This window comes from Balaenoptera ricei, chromosome 16 (assembly GCF_028023285.1).
Source record: "Balaenoptera ricei isolate mBalRic1 chromosome 16, mBalRic1.hap2, whole genome shotgun sequence".
Lineage (NCBI taxonomy): Eukaryota > Metazoa > Chordata > Mammalia > Artiodactyla > Balaenopteridae > Balaenoptera > Balaenoptera ricei.
The window spans coordinates 26,845,359-26,865,168 of record NC_082654.1 but is presented as its reverse complement, the minus strand read 5'-3'; the positions used below and the strand labels follow the sequence as shown (position 1 = coordinate 26,865,168).

General features: G+C 60.2%; 2 protein-coding genes across 4 annotated transcripts; one reads left to right on the top strand and one right to left on the bottom strand.

Moving 5' to 3' along the window:
• Nucleotides 1-50: 50 nt before the first annotated feature.
• PSD (pleckstrin and Sec7 domain containing) lies at nucleotides 51-18,466 on the bottom strand. 3 transcript variants are annotated; one of them, XM_059899204.1, is made up of 17 exons: nucleotides 18,223-18,466; nucleotides 13,181-13,917; nucleotides 12,800-12,902; nucleotides 11,946-12,306; nucleotides 10,763-11,203; nucleotides 9,375-9,569; nucleotides 9,128-9,208; nucleotides 8,810-8,922; nucleotides 8,128-8,186; nucleotides 7,929-8,018; nucleotides 4,106-4,149; nucleotides 2,468-2,658; nucleotides 2,313-2,383; nucleotides 2,048-2,205; nucleotides 1,744-1,888; nucleotides 1,339-1,482; nucleotides 51-851 (listed from the first exon to the last, which is right to left on the bottom strand). In XM_059899204.1, exons 2-17 carry the CDS (start codon nucleotides 13,832-13,834, stop codon nucleotides 621-623), a joined length of 3,081 nt encoding a protein of 1,026 aa, XP_059755187.1. In that variant the 5' UTR covers nucleotides 13,835-13,917; nucleotides 18,223-18,466; the 3' UTR covers nucleotides 51-620. The 3 variants fall into 3 exon arrangements, with proteins under 3 accessions (XP_059755187.1, XP_059755188.1, XP_059755189.1); XM_059899205.1 differs by lacking the exon at nucleotides 9,375-9,569; XM_059899206.1 differs by lacking the exons at nucleotides 12,800-12,902; nucleotides 13,181-13,917; nucleotides 18,223-18,466 and having other exon boundaries at nucleotides 9,375-9,528; nucleotides 11,946-12,226.
• Nucleotides 17,582-19,728, top strand: FBXL15 (F-box and leucine rich repeat protein 15). Its single transcript, XM_059899207.1, has 4 exons — nucleotides 17,582-17,714; nucleotides 17,888-18,041; nucleotides 18,396-18,901; nucleotides 19,399-19,728. The coding sequence occupies exons 1-4, from the start codon at nucleotides 17,662-17,664 to the stop codon at nucleotides 19,586-19,588; spliced, it is 903 nt and encodes a 300-aa protein (XP_059755190.1). The 5' UTR covers nucleotides 17,582-17,661; the 3' UTR covers nucleotides 19,589-19,728.
• Nucleotides 19,729-19,810: the final 82 nt, after the last annotated feature.

Genomic DNA, 19,810 nt, shown 5'->3' with positions numbered 1-19,810 from the left:
GCCTATCCTGGCCTCAAGCCAGGCACTGGAGAGAGGAGGAGACCCAGCCAGCAAGTCTAGAGCAGTTTTAATGGAGGTGGAGGCTATACAAAGGGCAGGGCCCACTGAAGGAGGGAAAGCAAGGCCATGCTGCCCCTGGCCTGTGCATAGGGCCTCAGCATGGACACCCTTCCTCCACCTCTGGAAAGAGAGAGGGTGAGCCCTCACGGAAGAGGGAGGGAAAACCAGCTCAGCCCCAACTCCTGGCTTCTGTCTGAGCCAGGCCCCAGGATGGAGGGGGATTGCTGGTGTCAGGGGTGGGGTGGTCTCAGCAGAAACGTCAGGTCTCCCCCACAAAAAAAAAAGCATCAAAATTCCAGGGGCCCTGGCCCCTCCCGTCCCAGTCCCCTGTACGAAAAAGTGCAAAACATTATCACAAAAAGGGGGTCTCAGAGGGGCCCTTAGCCTAAGGCTCCTGAGGCCCGTGCCCTAGCCCTGCCCTGCCCCGGACACCGCGTCCGGCGCGGTCAGGCCCTGGACCAAGGGGCCCTCCCAGGTGGCCCGAGGCCGGCCCGGGCTCAGGCAGGGCCCTGTCATGCAGGTGCCTGGTGGGCACCACCCCCCCTACTCCCACCCGCAACTCAGGGCTTCCACCGCCCACTGCCTGCCCCTGCGCGAGACTCTGGGCCAGGACACTGAGCCCGGGGCTGGCTGGAGGTGTTGGGCTGAGAGGAGGGACTGGAGTGAGGAGGGGGGAGTCCGTCCTCCGTACTCCCGGCCTGGGCCAGTGCTGCCTCTACCGCATCCAGCTCTTCACTGCCCGCCTTCAGCTTGACCCGAAGCAGCGCTGCATATGTGCCGTAGCGAGATTTCTGAGGCAGAGGAGCAGGGATGAGCCTGCTGTCCGCCGTCTGCCCAGCCCACCCCCGTCTGCAGCAGGGAGGGAACGCCAAAGAAGGCTAGCAGATGCCACGTTCTTGCCTACCTCTGAAGCCCCAAAAGCCCCCAAGGACTGACTGTGACATGATCCCTGGGTAGTTTGGTGACCTTCTCTGGGCTCTCTCTAGACTGTCAACTGTAACAGCTCATGTTTCTTGAGCCTTTATCAGAGTTGGCAAAACTGAGCACTTAACAGACATCATCTCCTTTCATTTCCCTAGTGGGGATGGAATGCTGTCCCTGTCCCACAGAAGAGGAAACTGCGGCTCAGAGGGATTAAGCAGTCTGCCCAGGGTCACTCAGCTAGTCCCACTCTTAGAGTCCATGCCATGAATCACTAGCCTGAGCCTCCGTATGGGGACACAGAGGTCCCACTGGTGGAGCACGGAGCCACAGAGGTGCCCGGGCCGGGAGGCTCACCTCAAACTCCAGATAGGCCTCCTTCTGCCGCTGCTCCTCAGCCTCCTTGCCCCGGGCCTTCTTGCCCAGATGGGCAGCCCGGTGCTGCCGCAACTCACTTGCCATGGCCTTCAGCTTGGCCTCGTGGGTCCGCATCTGCTCCTCCTAGAGGCCGGGGGAGCATGGTCACTCTGGCAGAGACAGTGCCTTTGTGCAAGTTTTTAGAAAAGGTGCCCCATCCTTTGGATGAACAAAGCACCATGTCTGGGTTAACCAACTGTATTTCAGCCTCTGCACACCCTCCCATGGCCCATGTCCTGGTGCACTGGACATCTACATGTATCATACGCAGCAGCCTGGAGTGCAGTCGGCCTAGGCCTGCCTTACTCCGTCCCACTGGCACCAGGTGGACAGAGCTGGGGGTACCTGGGGGAGGCGGGTGGCAGCACTGGGCAGCAGAGGGCGGCTGAACTTCTTCTGGGAACTGACAGCAGCTGGGAAGGGGGGTGCGGAGAACATAGCAGCCACCACATTGATGCGAGTGATCCAGGACTGCATCTGCTCCAGGCTCCTGGGGAGACAGCACAGCCATCTGGGACCGGGGCCCAGGGTTCCATCCAGGGATGCCAGTCCTGGCCTGAGAAGGAAGGAGGCAATCCAGGGACAAGGGACAGGAGCAAGCTGGGAGTGGAGTGAAGGGGTGTGGGATGGGCAGGAGGAGGGCACTCACGGGGCCTGGAAGAGGAAGACGCGCCAGTCAGCGGTGCGCAGGTAGAAGACGTGGGGCCTCTTGCTGTAGTCACTGGCACGCGTGGCCAGTGCGTGGTGGATGCTGATGGCATTCTTCAGCTCAGCCTCCGATGGGGCCTCCCCAGGCTGGTACTCCTCCTGTGGGGTGCCCATCTCGTCCTGGCTGCAGTCCCAGCCCAGCCCAACCCCCCACCACTCCCTCCCCTGAGCCAGCTCAGCCCCAACCCCTTGAGCTGGGCCCGCACCTTCTGCAGGTAGAGGATCATGCCCTTGAGGATCCCGTGGAAGTTCTTCCAGCCCCGCTTGCCCCGAGGTGCTGGGGGGAAGGAAGACAAGTCAGGGGGGCCTGAGACAGGCCCACTCCCATCCATCCCCCAGGCCTCCCCACCTGGCCACGTACTCTTCCTGCAGTCAGGGTCTGCGTGCACCTTTCGCACCAAGGCCCCGTGCTTGTAGACTGAGGCCCCAGGCTCGGGAGTCAGGTCCAGGAAAGGGCTGGAGCCGCTGCCACTGCCCCCGCTGACTCTCTTGATGACCTTGGGGTTGGGGTCGGCCAACTCAGACAGAGAGCGTCTCAGCTCCTCCTCGTCTCTGCAGGTGTGATCACCTCAGAGGGGGCTGGCCGTGGAGCCACGGCCCCCCTTTCAGTCCTGGCCTCTGCCACCCAGGAAAGCTCCTCCAGTGTCTGTGAAGAAGGGGCTGCGGGGACTGCCCCTCTCATAGGGCGTGGCTCCCCTCAGCCTGAGGCTCCTGGAGCCACATCTCCGGCCTCAGAGCGGGTTGCACCAGGGTGTAGCTGTACTTCCCCACTCAGATCAGGGGTCCTCGAGGCAGCATGTCTCTGCCCCCAGATTAGAGTTCCCAAGGGTAGGGCCACGTCTGTCCCTTCCTCCCCTCACGCGTACGCAGCCCCATCCTCTCCATTTCTGCACACACACACACACCCCTCACTCCGTTCTCCACCAGGGCAGACACGTCTGACTCAGCTTCTCAACCACACCCAGCACCAGGCTTTACTCATAGCTTGCTGGCTAAATGGTGGCAGAAGGAGCTTCCTAGTGGTCCCCTAGTACCTCCCGGTCAGCAGGCTCTGTCAGCTATCATCTAAAGAATCTGATTCTATCTTGTCACTCCCTCGTCAAAAACCTGCAGTAGCTCCCTACTGCCTCCCACCTGGAGCCTACACTACATCCTCACCAACACTGTCTCTCTCCTGCCACTCTCCGTTCCAGTTAGCCTGCCTCCTCTTGGTCTCCTCACCCCACACTCGTTTCAGCCACCACACATTTGCCTCCCAAATACCAACTTCCCTCTTTCTCTCCCCAAACAATGCTTCCTCTCCGTCAAGGCTTGCCCCGAGACCAATCCTCACAGAAGCTTTCCCTGATCCCCCCTGTACCCCAGTCCTGAGCTTTGCCTCCTCTGAGGTCTTCTCTCCTGCAGACTGGGAGCTCCCAGCTAAACTGAGCAGTGACTGGACTCTCAGCAGATACCAGCAAGTAGGAGTGATCTATTGACTGTTTAGATGAGGGCTCTACCTCAGACTGGGGGACTCAAGACTAAAACTAGACCTCCTCCCTCAGACTAGACTCTTCCAAGACTTAACTCTGAGTCTGTTTCCACTGGGGCTGCCAAGAGTAGAGAATTCTGTGACACTCTGGGCTCCTTAGGACCCAGGAGGAGGCTCTCCCTCTACTGGTCGGGGCCCTACCTCCAGAGACTTCTACTTTCCCACTTGGGTGCCAAGAGACCTCCCCCAATTTGTTTCAGCACCCTCATCCCAGGCCAGCTGACAATGGCCATCCACCCCAACCCAGCTTGTCATAACAACCCAGCTAGAAACAAGACACAGAACCCCACATCCAGGCGGGCACCTCCAAAAAAGGAAGTGAGGCAGCCTCACTGCCTCTCGTGCTCTCACCCACCTCCCCGGCTCCACAGCCCCAGGATTCACTCGGCCCATCTCAGTGCTCTTGACCTCTCCAGGCAGCCCCTTCCCGACGTCCCATCCCACCCCCTCACACGCCCCAGGACTCACATGGCCCACTGCAACTTTTCATTCTTGATGGAGCTGTACAAGGCCTGGAGAGGGAGGAACAAACCAGTGGGGTGGGGGTCAATCCTGGGGGGAGGTGCACCAATGCCAGAGCTCAGAGCCCTCCCTCCAAGTTTGGGGGAGGAGACAGAACTGGGGGTGGGGATGGGCAGTAGGGTGTAATGACTGACAGGCTCTAGAACAGGGTACTAGGACCCAGGCCCAGGTTTGCCACTTGAGCTGCATGACTTTGGACAAGTCTCCATGGGAAGAACAAACGTAGCACCACATAGTCGTTTTATTTTTTTTTGGCCACACCACGCGGCACGCAGGATCTCAGTTCCCTGACCAGGGACAGAACCCGCATCCCTGCATTGGGAGCTCTTAACCACTGGACCACCAGGGAAGTCCCAGTACCAGGTGTTTACCATAGGGCAAGCAATTAACACAGGACATCCTGGCATACGGTTGATGTACAATAAATAGCAACTGCTATTATCTTTGCTGTTGTTGTTATTGTTAAGAGTCATCCTATTCAGAACCTGGGTGGGGGAAGCACAGCCCTAGAAGGAATGGAAAAGAGCAGCCTAAGAAGCTCTCCTTTCCCCAACCATGTGTTTTGGCCTATTTCGACAGGATAAACCCACACTGGGCATATGGGGAAACTGAGGCCCAGGAACAGGACTCTCCCTGTCACCTCCCTCCTTGGCTAACAGAGAACACACTCCCATGGCTCCCAGCCCCAGTGCAAGTTAAGAGCTTCCCTCAACCCAGAGAGCCCCACCAAGCCAAATGCCAGAGTGGTCCAGCCCCCTGCCCACGCACATACTTCATGTTCCTGGAGAGTGGACACTAGTCTAAAAGACAATAGTTTTATCTTCCAAACCCTGCACACTCCAAACTCCCTGTGAATTCCCGAACCAGTCACTTGCCTCTGTACGGTTGGCCTGGGGGACCTGCAGGGGCCTTGGGGTGGTCGGAGGAGAGGATGGGTTCCAGTAGTGGCACAGGGGACCCCTCTTCTTGGGAGTAGCCTGCAACATGGGTTCACACCAGTGCCTCCCACTGTGGGGGCGCTTCCACCAGCCTGTCCGTGAGTGGGTGTGTCCCCAGCACGTGCGGCTAAGCGTGTGGCGTGTGATGCCTGTGCGCCAGGAGTTGGATGCAGTGGTGACGTCGGCACCTTCTCCAAGATGGGACACAGCCCCCAGCTGCCCACACAACACAGTCTCTGACTCTTTCACTGTCCTCTGCTATACCCAACCACAAGGCTAGCCAAGCACCCCACATGGGCACACCCTGGCCGGGGGCAGGTACACCACGACCTCCACCCCACAGCACATACTCAGCCCTCCCAGCACCACCCCGACCAAACTCAGCAAGGCGCAGACCCTAAGCCCTCACACTCCAACTCTAGGGCCAAGAAGTGAAGTGGCCACCGAAAGCCAACCTGCGGTCCTTGTCGCCAGCCCTGCAGTTCATCCCCTGCCCCTCTCGGCACTTCCTTTGGCCCACAACGTCTTCCTTCGAAAATTCCTAAACCCCACAGGTGAGCTCCGTCTCATGCTCTCATCTAGAAGGCCCAAAGACCCTTTGGTCTGCGATCCCCAACTTGATCCGAGGGTCTCTGCCCGACCCCCAACCCATGCCCACCCCTGGCTACCCGTGGGCTCTGTCCGTGTCAGGCTCCCCACTCAGCTTGCGATGCCTTCGGCGCCTCCCTCAAGCCGCCCCCTCAGTCGCGTGCCGCCCTCAGCAACCCCCTCGGTCGCCCCCCAGCCTGGCGTGGGCCGCGGCCCCACCGCCCTCACCGCCTTTTTCTTCTTGCGGCTCTGCAGGCGGCTGACCACCAGGTCGGTGTAGAGCACGGGCTTGAGACTGCGCGAGCGCTGCGGCCAGCCGTAGCACAGGGTCTCCGCGCCGCGGTGGGTGCGCCCGTAGCGCACGGAGCACAGCGAGCGAGAGCGCAGCCGCCCGGCGCTGCTGTGGATGCTGTTGACACCGATCATGCTGGCCCGGCCGGCGCGCCGCGGCCCCCGGCCATGCCCCCGTCCGGCCTCGGCCGCGGACGGCCCGGACGGCCCGCGGACGGCTCCCCCGACAGCCGGCGCGAGCGGCCCGGCCCGGCCCGGCCCTAGCCCGGCCCGGCTCGGCTCCCACCGACGCACGGAGCGCGCGGCGGCGGCGGCGGCGGCGGCGGCGGCGGCGGCGGCGGCGGCGGCGGCGGCGGCGGCGCGGTCTGCTCTGCAGCTCGGCGAGAGCGGGAGGGGGGCGCCGACGGAGAGGGGAGGGCGAGGGCGAGGGGCGGGGACGGCGCAAAATGGAGGCGTCCGACCGAGAGGAGGGCCCGCCGCGCGCCGTCACGGGGGAGGCGCCTGGGAGGGCCGGTGGGGGGGTGGGGCGCGGTGGCCTGCTCTAGGGGTGCTGGGAGGTGAGGTGGGCTGTCCCTGTAGGGTCTGGAGCGCTCTCCTGGCTCGTCAGGGTGCGGTGGTGAGGAGAAAGGTCGGAACGCCTCCTGGCGGCCCTTTTTTACAGAGCCAGGAGGGGCCACGAGGCTAGACAGCGGCGCGGGATGGAGACAGCCGTGGAATTACCCAACTCACCGACCCGCAGATACTTCAAATGCCCGAGTATATAATCACCTTCAAACACCCCACTTTACATACACCCCCAACTAACCAGATGCACCAATTCATATTCACCTCAACTCACAGACACTACAAATTCAGAGGTACACCTCAAATTTTAGTCATTAACTCACAGACATACACCCCCTACTCATGGACACCTGTCATAAACCAGATAGTCAATTCGTAGATATACACCCCAACACACACAAACACCCAACCTACACCCCAACTCAGACACACTCTAAATCATAAGCCCTAAAGCACAAACACACTCCAAGTCAGACAAACCCCTATGATTCACAGACCCTAAATCACATATACAAGTCAGCATACACCCCAACTCACTGACGCCCCCCAACTCACAGTGGATGGCCCCACTCAAGATACGTTCCCAAACTCAGAAGCTCAACACACTCCACGTTCACAAACACGCCCCAGGACACTCCTGTGCTGTCACACGTATGCGGTGGCCGGGAGACCCCTTTGACAACTCTGGGGGTTTCAAGGGAGTGCAGGCCTTCTCGGATAAAACACCACCCCATTTGGAAGAGGAGTGAAGCCACGGACCAGGCCACCCCCCTCCTCCTCCCATCCTACCCGCTCCAGTGTAGCTAACCCCTCAGGACCTGGCACCTGGGCGCGGGGCCTACCCACTAAGGAGCCAGAAGCACAGTGTGTAGTCCCAGCTTGGTGCTAACTGGCTTCAGGACCCCGGAAAGCCTTTGTCCCTCTCAGGGCCCCCATCTCCGGGTCCCTCCAGCGCAGCGGTACCAGAGAGGCCTTTGTGGCTGTACACCGTGGGGCGGGGGCTGGGCGCGGGGAGGGAAGTGGTGTACCTGTGCGCCCCCCCGCGCTTGCAGAGACCCCACCCCCACCCCTTTCCTCAGTGAACACTGAAGGAGGGGCGCTAATGAAGCCAAAATACGGGGTCCAGGGCCTGCTGGTCACGTGTTTTCGAGAACTGTTTCCCCCCCCCTCCCCCGCTGCGCGCTGGGACTGCGAGTGCGCATGTGCCGGGAAAGCCAGTCTTGTGGGGGCTGGGGGAGGGGGCGGTCCCCAGGCTGAGTCACTAGAGCCCAGGCTTCCACAGCGGGAACTAGGTGGTGGCAGGCCCCTCCCCTCCCTCGGAGGCCTGCTGACAGGTCCCCTGTCCCTCCCCTCCAGCGACCTCTGTCCCGCCCCGCCCCACCCCCCACCTTGAGCAGCTCTCTGGGGAAGTCGCCGCCTTCGTTGAGGCCCTCCAGGTTACCAATGAAGTCTCCGCAGGTCATGCGCTTCCCGATGTTCTAATGGAGGGCACAGAGGCCTCTGAGCTTGGGGAGTCCTTCGCCTCCCAGGCCTTGAAGTCTCTGGACGGGGTGTTCCGGGCTCCCTCCCGCCAGCCCCCCTACTCACGTGGCCATGGAGATCCGTATTGAGTAGCATGAGGGCGCAGGTCAGCGTGTGCGCACCGTCTAGGAGAGAATTGACATTCAGCCTTGGCCACCTCGCAGGGACTCTTCCACATCTATCTTCCTCAATCTTCCAGTTCATCCCCTGCCCCCTTTCAGGACCCCCTTTGGCTCACAACCACACTTTTGTTAAGTCCTGGACAAACCCTTCCGGAGCAAAGACCTCTCTCTTCCAGTAAAACCCTCAGATGGGACCTCTCCCTCTTCTTAGGTCACCCTCCCTAGCTCCCTAAGGTTCTGAGGGCAGCCCACTGCTTGCCCCCAACACCAACATGCCTCTGTGTCTATGCAAGCCATTGGGCCCCACACAGTTATGCAGACCAAATAGAATCCCTACTCAGGCCAAGCACTGTCTTGCACATGTATGCAAACAATGGCATGCAAACACACCTGCCATGTGCCTCTTCACAACACACACTAGACCCTACCTAGCCCTATACCTGCCCACATGCACAGTTCCACATCTGTGCAGCTGTGCCAGTTCTGTCTGCATACATGCATGCTTGCATGCCTGCAAGCTCGTGCATTCGGGTACTTCTGCACACACACTCATGCTGCTTTACACAGATGCAGTGCCCATCTGCCTCAGTGACCAGCCAGGAATGCCCCGACCCCGGCCTCCTCACCCTCTGAGGACAGGGCTCCAGGATTGCACTGGAAGTATCTCTGGGAGAAGTGGGCCAGCACGCGCTCCCGTTCCTGGGTCTCACCCATTAAGGCCAGCTCCTTCAGAAACACCCTGGGGAGGGGGGAAGAGGGGACATGTCACCTCTACCCAAGGTCCCTTTACCAGGCAGCCCTGGCTCTTGGCCACGTCCAGTCAGCTTGGGAAGGGTGACTTCATGGCAGTTTAGGGGAGGCACGGGGCTCAGAGGAGGCATAACTGAGGCCCTGCACACCAGGCCTGGAGAGTAGGGGCTGCCCTCAAAGGGCCGGACACCCACCTGAGAGCTTGGTCCAGAGTCATGCCCGTGAAGACAAAGAACTTCAGGTACTCGCCAGCCACAAGTTTGCTGAAGTCATTGCTGTGGGCAGGGCAGAGAGACAGGTGGGGTCTCAAGGGGAAGTGTCAAGGGGCCAGGTGGGGTTTACCTAGAGACCTGGGGGTATTAGATACAGGGGATGTGGAGGTGCTGCCCGCAGGATGCATCCCTTCTCCCCCCATTCTCAATCCCAGCCCAGTGCCTTTACTTCTTGCCCAGATGCCGGGCCACATCCGCCTTCCTGAAGCCATCTAGTCGGTACAGCCTCTTAGCTAGGCGCTGCGCAGCCTCCAGGTCTGCTTTCTGCCCATTGGACAAGGTGTCTGTGCTTCCCAGGGCCAGCCGCTCTGTGCTGTCCAGCTCTGAGTCCGAATCGGACACGAGCTGGCTCAGGGGTGGTTCACTGCCAGGGTAGAACACCAGCTCAGAGGTGGGGCAAGCCCTCGGGGGCCATCCAGATCCTTCCTCTGCCTCCAGACCCAGTAGACAGAGAAGGGAAGACTGGGACATGGGGAAGGCATTTTTCTTTTCTCCAGAGAAGGAGATTCCTTCCATCAGCCTACTCCATCATTACCACCTCTCTGTGGAAGTCCTGCCTCAAATCTAACCCACATCCATGTTGCTGCTGTGGGAGTTCTGGCTGCTTTCCCCAAAGCTCCCTAAGTTTGCTATTAGACATAGATTCCCCATTCCCACACTGGACCTACTCAGGACAGAGTCCTCTGTGTCTGAGACTATGGGCAAAGATAGGATAGATGGACTGCTAGGGAGGAACAGTGGAGGGTCAGACAAAGATGTGAGGGCAGCAGGGACACTTTCCTGCTCCTATGTCTTTCCTCTTCCCGCTTTTTAGGGAGAGGAGCCTCCTCCTTGGTCCTTCTCTTACACCCTCAAAGAAGCAGGCTCTGGGGTAGAGGGTATTGGGGGTCAGAGTGAATCCCTCATCCCCTGTCTCCCCCTGCCTTCCCTTCCCACCCTGGCTGCTCTACTCACAAAGCCACCTGTCACCCCTGAGACGGAGGCCGGAAACTCCTAGTTGCTAGGCAACCCTGTCTCCCTGGCCACCCCCTCCTGTTGCCATGGCTTCAGTGACTGCGAGGGTAGCTGGCAGAGGGGAGAGCAGAAAGGTTAGACTGGTGAAAGGACTTCCTGGAGAAGGGTGAGAGACTCTAGATTGGAGTGGGGAGGTGACATGGGAGGGAAGCAAAAGGAGAAGCTGGTGGCTGCATCTTTGGGAGAAACCTCCAGGCTGGCTGAGGGTAAGATCAGAAGAATTCTAAGCAAGTTAGAGGCTCTGTCTGGGGAGGGAAGGACCCTCCTAGAGAAAAAGGAGGGTGTCCTCTAGGGACCCTTCAATCCTAAACCATGGTTTCACAAGTCACTGGATCTGAGACCAAGGGGGCAGGCTGTGAGGGGCTCCCACTCACAGCCAACGGAAGTAGTCCTCCAAATGAGAAAACACATCTGTATCCCCTGACCACCCCTATCAGGGGTCAGGAATATAAACTACATCTTCACACTCAGGCTCTGTCCCTTGGGGCAACTGTTCCTGGGGCCCTGGGGCCTCAAGTCTGAGGACACAAAGGAATCACTCACCTGCCCAGGGGAGCTGCCCCCAGCCCATAGCTGTCTTCTGAGCGGCAGGGACTAGGGGGCTCCCTCCTTGGGGCCTGCTTGGCTCCAGCCTCTGCCTCCTCTTCCTCCTCTCTCTGTGTCCAAGGCCCATCAGCAGCAGAGCTGGTACCAGAATCCGGTTCAAGAGGGGCAAGTGGGGCAGGAGCAGGTGGGTCAGGCCTGGGGGCAGGGGGCTGGGGAGGCAGCTCAAAGGTGAAGAAGGGGCTCTGGGTTGGGCCAGGTGAGGCCAGGGCCTCCAGCGAGGCGAGGCTGGTGTAGGAGGTGCCCTTGGCCCGGTGTGACTCCAAGATGGCTTCAAACACACAACTGAAAGAGTCGGGCCCATCAGCCAAGGGGCTGGTCCCAGGTAGAAAGGGCAGAGGCGACTTGAGAGGCCCGGAGTGAGGCATTCGGGTGCCTGGCCTGCAGGGGCAGGGAGGAGAATCTCTGATCAGGGGCCTACAGGACAGCTCTCAGGTAGCATTTCATTGAACTTTCATACCGACTCTGTGAAGGGGATTATCATCCCCTTTTCACAGGCTCCCAGCCCCCAAAAAGAGCAACCCGGGTAGGGGGTCCCCACCACAGGTTTGCCAAGCTATTCAGTGCCCCTGGAACACCCCAGCCCTACCCATACCCAACACCCAATGCCCTTCCTCTCTCACTCCCTGTTAATCTCCGTTTCTCCTCCTTCTCCCTGATCCTCTCCCCTCCTGCCATTCCATTTCTATTTCTGGCAACATCTTAGGAAAAGAAGATGAGGCTCCAGGCTGCAATGGGGTGTGAGACAGAGAGGAAGGCCCCTACACTCCACGTTCTCCTGCCGGGATCCAGGATCTAGCCTGATGCTCCCGTGCCCCCAGGCTTGATTCTGACCTCGGCCTGTCACTCTGCCCCCTGGCCCTCATTAGAACCCCTTTCCTCCTCTATCCTGGCTGCCCCTAACCTCCTGGGCTCTTGCTGACGGTCCCCTCACCCCCGGTTCCCTGCCAGGCCTCAGGGCTCTGTCCGGAATCCCGTGTGCTACACCGCCCTGTCAGCACACCGCTTTGTCCTGACATTCCCGGCCCCACCCTTGTCTCTATTCCCATCCCTTTGAGCCCAGCTCTGGCTCTGGGCCAGTGGGAAGGAGCAAGCCACTTTCCTCTCCCACTCCCCCACTCACCGGGCCCCTTCTGAGGCCTCAAACACCTCGTCGTCCACATCCTCTTCCCCACCTGCCTCATCCTCGTCCTCATTGCCACTGCCCAGGCTGGAACGAGGGCCAAGGCATGGGCCGGGACGTGGGGCAGGTGGGCGGGCAGTGCCAGGCGGGACCTCAGAGCTGGGCTGACTCTCGATGGCCGAGTCAGCCTCTTCCCGCTCAGCCAGCACCTCATCGATGTCGGTCTCGCGGTAGCACCTCAGGGGCACTGTGTCCAGGTCCGTCTCGGAGTACTTGGCTGCTCGCCCCACAGCCACCCCAGAGCCCTGCCCTGAGCCCGCCCCAGGTGGAGATGGGGGGGCCTGCTCTGGGGGCTTAGCACCTGCAGTGTGCACAGGCATCCCGGTCAGGAGGTTATTCAGGTCAGCTCCCTGTCCTGATTCTGTTCTCAGAAGGAACTCTCCCCCACTGCCTCAAACTGGCAGGAAGTTCTTTCACTGTCTAGCCGCCATTCCTCCTGCTACAAACTCAGCTTGTTCCTGGTGCCAGTGGAGCTCATTTCAAATCAAGTTCTTATCAAACACCTTTGAGGGGCCTGAGGGAGACCAGCCTCTTTTCTACTCCAAGGAATGACCCTTGACATCCTGCCATCCCCTCCCTCCACTACCCAGCTTCCTCCAAGCGTCCAACCTAGCTGCCCTCCCCCCAACCCCCTATCATAACACAGATGGAAAGACTGAGGCCTAGGGAGGCATTAGCTGACTCAGAAGCCTAGGAAAGAATAGGGGGAGGTTTAAAGGAAGGCTCCCTAGCACGCCATGGCTGCTGTGGAAAAGGCCCTGTCCTGTTCCCCTTGCCTCAGTCCCAGGCCTTACCTGAGCTGGGGGGGTCCAAAGAGCCATAGAAGAATTCCCATTTGGCTCGAGCGATTCTCTGGGCATGAGAGGAGACTTCTCTGGGTGAGGACCAGGTGTCCCCCTAAGCCAAGGAGGGAGACACAGACACAGGCACCCAGAGATAAAGCCAGACACACAAAGACACAAGAACATGGGACAGAAACACAGAAAGAAAAACATACAGGGACGGAGGTGCAGAGACATAAGGACAAACAAAGAGCAAGGGCAAGAAAGAGGCAGATTTAGCACAGATTGAAGGATTCAGAGTGAACAGCTGATAGGCCCAAGACCACCAAGGAGACAAGCCTTGGCCTTTGCTGGGTCTCTGGGGTTCCAGGGAGCCCAAGGGAGATCACATACCTGGTTAAGGAGTCCAGTGTCAGCAGGTCCTCGGAATAATGTGGCCAGGTGCTCAGAGGGTCCCCCCAGCCCATTGGGGAGAGAGGAGTAAAGACCGTCTGCTCCAACCTGAGGTTGAGCTGGTGGCCCGTGTAAAAGGCCCTGGCTGCCAGGCAGAGCTGAGCCTCCTCCAGCTGGGAGTGGGTCTGATGTGGATGCTTCTAGCCGCAACTTGCGGTTGGAGCCAGGCCCAAGGGCTGGGGTGGGACTGGGAGGAGAGACCCCACCCAGGTCCCAGCTCCGACTCAAGCCTCCGGGAGCAGGTAGCCCATTCAGTGGCCTCACGCTGGCCTTCTCCACAAAGCGGAATATGACCACAGAGCTCCGGGCCCCTGGTGGGGGCTGCCCAGTGGGTGAAGAGGGTGCCCAGGGTGAGGGAGCAACACGGGGTGAAGGGGGGCCACGCAGGGGTGTACAGGGTGCTGTCACACGTCCAAGTTCCCGGCCTCGGGGACCTGGACCTGCCACCCGCCGTAGTAGGGAGCCTGTGCTGCCATACATGCTGGCCGGGGGGCTCTGGGGCACCGGGCCTTCGGGGAGCCAGCGGCGTGGGCATCGTGGCGGGGAGATGGCACAGTCGCCTTCCGAGCAGAAGCGCATGGCACCCTGGGCCATGCTGGGGCCGGGGGTCAGGCTGGGGGGGCAGGGATGGCCAGGCCAGGTGGGGAGTGAGGGGGCAGCATGCTCTTCAGACAGGCCTGCAAGAGAGGAAGGGGAGGAGGGGGTGAACTGCCGGGGAGTCAGGTGGACAGGAGAGCAGAGACAGGGAAGGGAAAGCTGGTTGGGGTCATTGAGCACCAGGGGTCTAGCCCACGCCGGGAATATGGCATCACTGATTCCACCCCTGGGGGTGGTGATCAGTCTTCCTGCTGGCGCTACTTCCATGGAGGCCTGAGGAGAAAAGAATTGTGCCCCCAATGGGCCCCTGGCTCCTCTCCTTTCTGCCTGGGGGCTCTAAGCATCACCCTGGGAGGAGAGAGGAAGGTATTTCAGAAGTTGAGTGGAGCCCAGAGTTCCTGTGGCATTTTGGAACTACTTCTGGTGGGGGAGGGGGAAGATTGCTACCCCACCCTCAGGACCAGAAGTATCAGCCAGCCATCATCATCGTCCAGCCATGGACCTTCCACAGTCTCTCTATAGAAGCCCCTCACTCAGGGGGAGAGAACTCAGGCCTCCTGGAAGGAGAGGGAGGAAGAATGGGAGTGGTATATAGGGACATGAGGGGCTGAGAGGCATAGGTGAAAGGGAAGAGAAAGGCCTGAACAGAGGCTCCTCCTCTACTACATACATGCTGAATGGGAAAGGGACATTCTTGTTCTCCATACAGGTACACATACTCATGCACACACACACGTAAGGACAAATAATATCGGTACACAGCTAACACATTCATAGACAACACGCTTCAGCACACTCAGACACAGGCACACACACACATTGCTCAAAGACACACCCTCATACACTCTCACAGTCATAACAAATATGTGTGTAATGGAAAGGCACATGCTTGTTTTACACACACACTGCAATCAAACAGGAACACACAAAGAGATACCCAAATATACACACAGGCCCTCATTCTCCAAGGCACATAGAGACACAGGCATATCAGACACTCACAGACACTTACTGGTCACAGTCACACACAGATACAGATGCATCCTCACACACATCCGTAAACAGGGGCATACACCCTCTCCTCCAACCCCCACCAGTCACTGGTCTCTGGGGTGGGGGGCAGGGTGAAGGCTGAAGCAGACCCTCTCCCCATCTCTCCCTCCACCCCCCAGGCGTATGACAGATCTTGTCCAGCCCAGGAAGGACCATAAAGGGGTAAAAGGGACCCTGGTGGCAATGCAGGGTAGGGGCAAGGGTCGAGCAGCAACCCTGCCAGGCAGGTTTCTGAAGCTCAATCGGGGCCCAGCGCACCCCCAGTGCAGCCCTGGACTCGAGCCGCCTCAGTACTCACCGCTGCTCGCCTGGAGCTGGGGCCGAGGAGAGGCAGGGGAGAGGCTGGGCCCAGCTCAGCTGTGAAGGCAGAGCGACTCCCGCTTGCTCCTGCTTGCTCCAGGCCCGCCCGCCTCTCAGTCCCTCCTTCCCCCCTACGCGCGGCTCAGAGCTAATCCCCCCCCAGCCCGCCCTCTCTCGGGGCCCTGAGTCCCGGAGGCTGGCCCCCCTTCTCGACGCTAGGTCCCCGCTGGGCAATCCCGCCAACCTGAGACCCGCCCCTGAGGAGGGGGAGGACGTATGGAACCTCTGGTCTGTTCTTCAGACCCTCACATGACCCACCCCAATCGTGTCCTCGTCCCTCTCGTCCACCACCCCGAGCGGCACGCAGGACCCAGCTGCACACGCGTGTCCTGCTCCAGACCCCACGCGTGTCCCTAGGAGGTTGCCACATGACCTGTTACATGCCACATGCGCTCCCGCCCCCACGAGCACGCGGCCGCGCCAGCACACAGTACGGGTGTAGACTGGACCCGCCCCCTAAATCCAGGAGACCATCAATTTATGGGAGAAAGATCTAGCGAGCACTGCCTCAAACCCTCCGGATGTTCTGAGACTAGGACTCAGGAGACACAACCATGACCACTCGCCCAGGATGCAGCAGGAGGGATGTTACTCAGACTTCAAAAAGAACTTCCTTGCTGCCTGAGTTAGGCATCCTGCCCGTCTGGTAAGAGGTTAGACGGAATGACGCCTGGACTAGAGGAAGTGGGAGACAGGCAACCCTTGTGCCCTTGGCCAAGGTAGAAGCGGGCCCGGCTATTTTAAGAAAGCACCGCTAGAGTTACTATGGCAACTGCTCTCCTTGGGAACTCCAGGGCAGGCAAGTGGTGACCTCGGAAGGAAGAAGGGGTCTGTTCGAGTGGTCAGGGGGCGCAAGAACGTGCGAGGCGGGGGTGCGCGGGGCTCACCGCGGGGAGGGGCTGCGCGGGCTCGGCGTGGTGCTGAAGGGGACAGCGCCAGATTTGTCGCACTGCGCAGGCGCAGAAGCGGGAACACCGCTGGGAGGGGGGGGAGGCGCGCGGCCCGAGGTGGTGCGCGCCCACTTGACTCTATCTTAGCACAGATCTGTCCTCCCAGCTACCCTTCCCCAAGCAGGCGGAGGAAAAGGGAGCAAGTCCCTCACCCACACTGACCCTCCTTGGTCCTTCCCCGCTGCTGTTTACTCCCTTCTCGCAGCATGGGAGTGGGGGTGGGGTGGGGGAGGGTGGAGGAGTGTGAAAGGGATTCGGGGAAAACCAGGATGCCTGAGTTCTTTATCCCGACTCGTTTGACCCCGGACAAGGTGCTGCCTCTCCAGGGCCTCGGTTTCATCTTCAAAGTGGAGTGACGGAACAGACATGCCCACCTTGCAGAGGTGCCGAAGCCCTGATAATGGATGGGAAGTATTTTTCGTTATGAAGAGGCAGGTGAAACGGTTGCACGACGGGAGAGTGTAACCCTGCTGGGGCGGGGGGTGGGGTGGGTGGATGGGAGCTATCTGGGACAGCAGTAGCCCTCGGCCTCCTTCACATCCTCCCCGCCAATGCATGATGGGGAACGCACTGCTCCAGAGTTTCCCTGGAGCGGACTCTGAACTAGGATCTGGGGATGCAGTGAGAGGGTAACCCAGAGTCTGAGCCCAGAGCTCTGGGGGGAGGGGGGGGTTACTGCCCCAGGGAGGGCCCAGCCCCAGACCCCACAACTAACCCCCCAGGCCAACCGAGAAGCAGTATTCCTAGCGGGCTGACCTGAACACTTATTCTTCTCAGGACTCTAGACCTCCTGGGTAAAGGAAAGGGACCCAGTTGGAGATACAGTCCTTCTTCTCGACCCTACATTTCTCCCCCCAAGGTGTAAACCCGTTACAAATCTTCCGGGAGTGGAAGGGGTTGGATAGCTCTGTACTTCACAATTAACCAGGGATGGGAGGTTTGGACAAGTTTGCTTGATGAAGGAAGAAAAATTCTAGCTCTCCCCATTCAATTCATTCAGCAATTCTTGGGCATCTACTACGTGCCAGGCAATAAGAGCCTGGACAGTTTTTCCCCATTTTTCAAACTCGCTAAACGCGATCAGAGGGCAGAGAAAATAGGCCCAGAACCTTAACAGTCCTCGCTCCGCCCCTTATACGTTTGGCTTTGCCTGCTCCTCCCATCACTTCACTTTGAGGCGGCCACTGGCCCAAAACGAAAAAAGCCAGTCTCTGCTGCACCATCGCATTCTTCAGCCTCGGGTCTCAAGCCCTGTAGCGGAGAAGGCGAGGTCTAACTTTACACCACCGGCCTGTTCCGCCTTCAGTTTCGAGATCCATCCGGAACACTTTCAGACAGGATCCTCAGTGAGCCGGCACTCGATTGAATCTGTCTGTCTCTACAGCCAAAGTAGGCGGGTTCGCTGCGGCCGCTCGAGGCCAAAGCGAGACGACCTTACTGCGCACGCGCAGTAGACAGCCGATGGAGCCACCGATGGAGCAGTCCGGAGGGGAGCAAGAGCCCGGAGCCGTCAGGTACCGAGCACCGGCGGGGCCGAGAGAGGGAAAAAAGGCCTGGGGGAGGGGAGCTGAACCAGGGCCGGGTCTGGGGGTCGCTTTTAGGAGCTGGGGCTCAGGAGCATAACGGAGGCGGACTCGCAGGTAACAGCAACCCGGGGACGCCGCCGCCAACGCCCCTTTGCCCGCAGGCTCCTGGACCTGCCCTGGGAAGACGTGCTGCTCCCACACGTCCTGAGCCGTGTGCCGCTGCGCCAGCTGCTCCGGCTGCAGCGCGTCAGTAGGGCCTTCCGGGCTCTAGTGCAGCTGCACCTGGCTGGGCTGCGCCGCTTCGACGCCGCTCAGGTAAGCCTGGGGCCGGACCCCGCCCCCTTCTGGATACTGCCCCCGCCCCGGCTCCAGCCCCGCCCCCCAACCCCCAGTCCCCAGACCTGAACCTCCAGCCCCCAGCCCCGCTGTCTACCCTTCGAGATCCCCCTTGGGCCTCTAGGAATGACCTGGAAGCGATCCACCCAGTGAGACGTACTCTCAAAGGGCGAGTACCGGGAATCAGCTCAGAGGGCGCGTAGGGTCTCTCCTGGGAGGGCAGGTGGCAAGCCCCGAGGGCGACCTGCTGCCAGGAAAGAACTCCTCAGGGACGGGTAAGGCAGCGTCCGCCCCCGGAACCAGCTGAGAGTCGAGGTGCTTCCCCGCCCGTAGGTGGGTCCGCAGATCCCGCAGGCCGCATTGGCCTGGCTGCTGCGGGACGCCGAGGGGCTGCAGGAGCTGGCGCTGGCGCCGTGTCGCGAATGGTTGTCGGACGAGGATCTGGTGCCGGTGCTGGCGCGGAATCCCCAGCTGCGGAGTGTGGCGCTGGCCGGCTGCGGGCAACTGAGCCGCCGCGCGCTGGGGGCGCTGGCCGAGGGCTGCCCCCGCCTGCAGCGCCTTTCGCTCGCGCACTGTGACTGGGTAGATGGGCTGGCGCTGCGCGGCCTCGCTGACCGCTGTCCGGCCCTTGAAGAGCTGGACCTCACCGCCTGCCGACAGCTCAAGGATGAAGCCATCGTGTATCTGGCGCAGAGGCGCGGCGCAGGCCTTCGCAGCCTCTCGCTGGCTGTCAACGCCAATGTGGGGGACGTCGCCGTCCAGGAGTTGGCCCGCAACTGCCCGGAACTCCAGCACCTCGACCTAACCGGCTGCCTCCGGGTCGGAAGCGACGGTGTCAGGTGCCTGGGCCTGGGGTCGGTGGGATGGGAGGAGGGCAAGCACTTAGCCTCTGGGGGTCGGGGCGGGCTGTAGTTGTCGAAAGGCAGAACTGGGGTTTCTGGATCTTCCTGCTACCACGGCACCCCCATTCTGAACAGGAAGGGCCTCTAGGAATGCCTAGGCCAGAGAGCCCACAGTTTAAAAACTTTTTTGAACCAGTATTTACACATTGGGAGATTTCACATACAAAGTACAAAAGTCACATTTCTGGCTGTTCTTCATCAAGGGGAAAACCTTGCAATCGTGGGCACAGCTGAGAAGCAGGTTCCCTGTTTCAGAGACAGGAAGTCTCCGGTTCACTGGAGGCATTAAGTGTATGACCCCAAATCGGGTCTCCTCCTTCCTGTACGGAGGGAAGAAGTATGCCCCGAACTGGAGGGAGACATGGGCTTTGCTGGCTCCCCCACCGTGGGTGTAGCGGCTTCACGCCCCTCGCCTCACCCGGCTCCTCCCCCAGGACGCTGGCCGAGTACTGCCCCGCGCTACGCTCGCTGCGGGTGCGGCACTGCCACCATGTGGCCGAGCCCAGCCTAAGCCGTTTGCGGAAGCGCGGCGTGGACATCGATGTGGAGCCTCCGCTGCATCAGGCCCTGGTGCTGCTACAGGACATGGCAGGCTTTGCACCCTTTGTCAACCTGCAGGTCTGACCCGCCTGCCGATGGGCACAGCTGGACTGTGTGGCGGGGCTTCACTGTGAACCGTAGGGAAACTGAACTGTGGGGGCCTCGGGTGAGAGGCCAGTGCCCTGCCCTACCTTGGAGCTTCAAATAAAGAGCTTTTTACTCCTTCTTGCCTGGCGCTGCCGCCCTGTTGGAGATAGGGGATGTGAGGCTGGGAGAGACAGACACAGTACTCCAGCACCCCAGCTG

What these genes read in the sequence shown, in the direction of transcription:
- FBXL15 (XM_059899207.1), top strand. Translation starts at nt 17,662, where the DNA reads ATGGAGCCACCGATGGAGCAGTCCGGAGGGGAGCAAGAGCCCGGAGCC. An exon ending in GCCGCTTCGACGCCGCTCAG is followed by an intron (nt 18,042 to 18,395) that starts GTAAGCCTGGGG and finishes CCCCGCCCGTAG; the next exon opens with GTGGGTCCGCAGATCCCGCA. An exon ending in GTCGGAAGCGACGGTGTCAG is followed by an intron (nt 18,902 to 19,398) that starts GTGCCTGGGCCT and finishes CTCCTCCCCCAG; the next exon opens with GACGCTGGCCGAGTACTGCC.
- PSD (XM_059899204.1), bottom strand. Translation starts at nt 13,834, where the DNA reads ATGGCCCAGGGTGCCATGCGCTTCTGCTCGGAAGGCGACTGTGCCATC. An exon ending in ACACTGGACTCCTTAACCAG is followed by an intron (nt 12,903 to 13,180) that starts GTATGTGATCTC and finishes TCCTTGGCTTAG; the next exon opens with GGGGACACCTGGTCCTCACC. An exon ending in AGACCCTGACTGCAGGAAGA is followed by an intron (nt 2,384 to 2,467) that starts GTACGTGGCCAG and finishes CCTTCCCCCCAG; the next exon opens with CACCTCGGGGCAAGCGGGGC.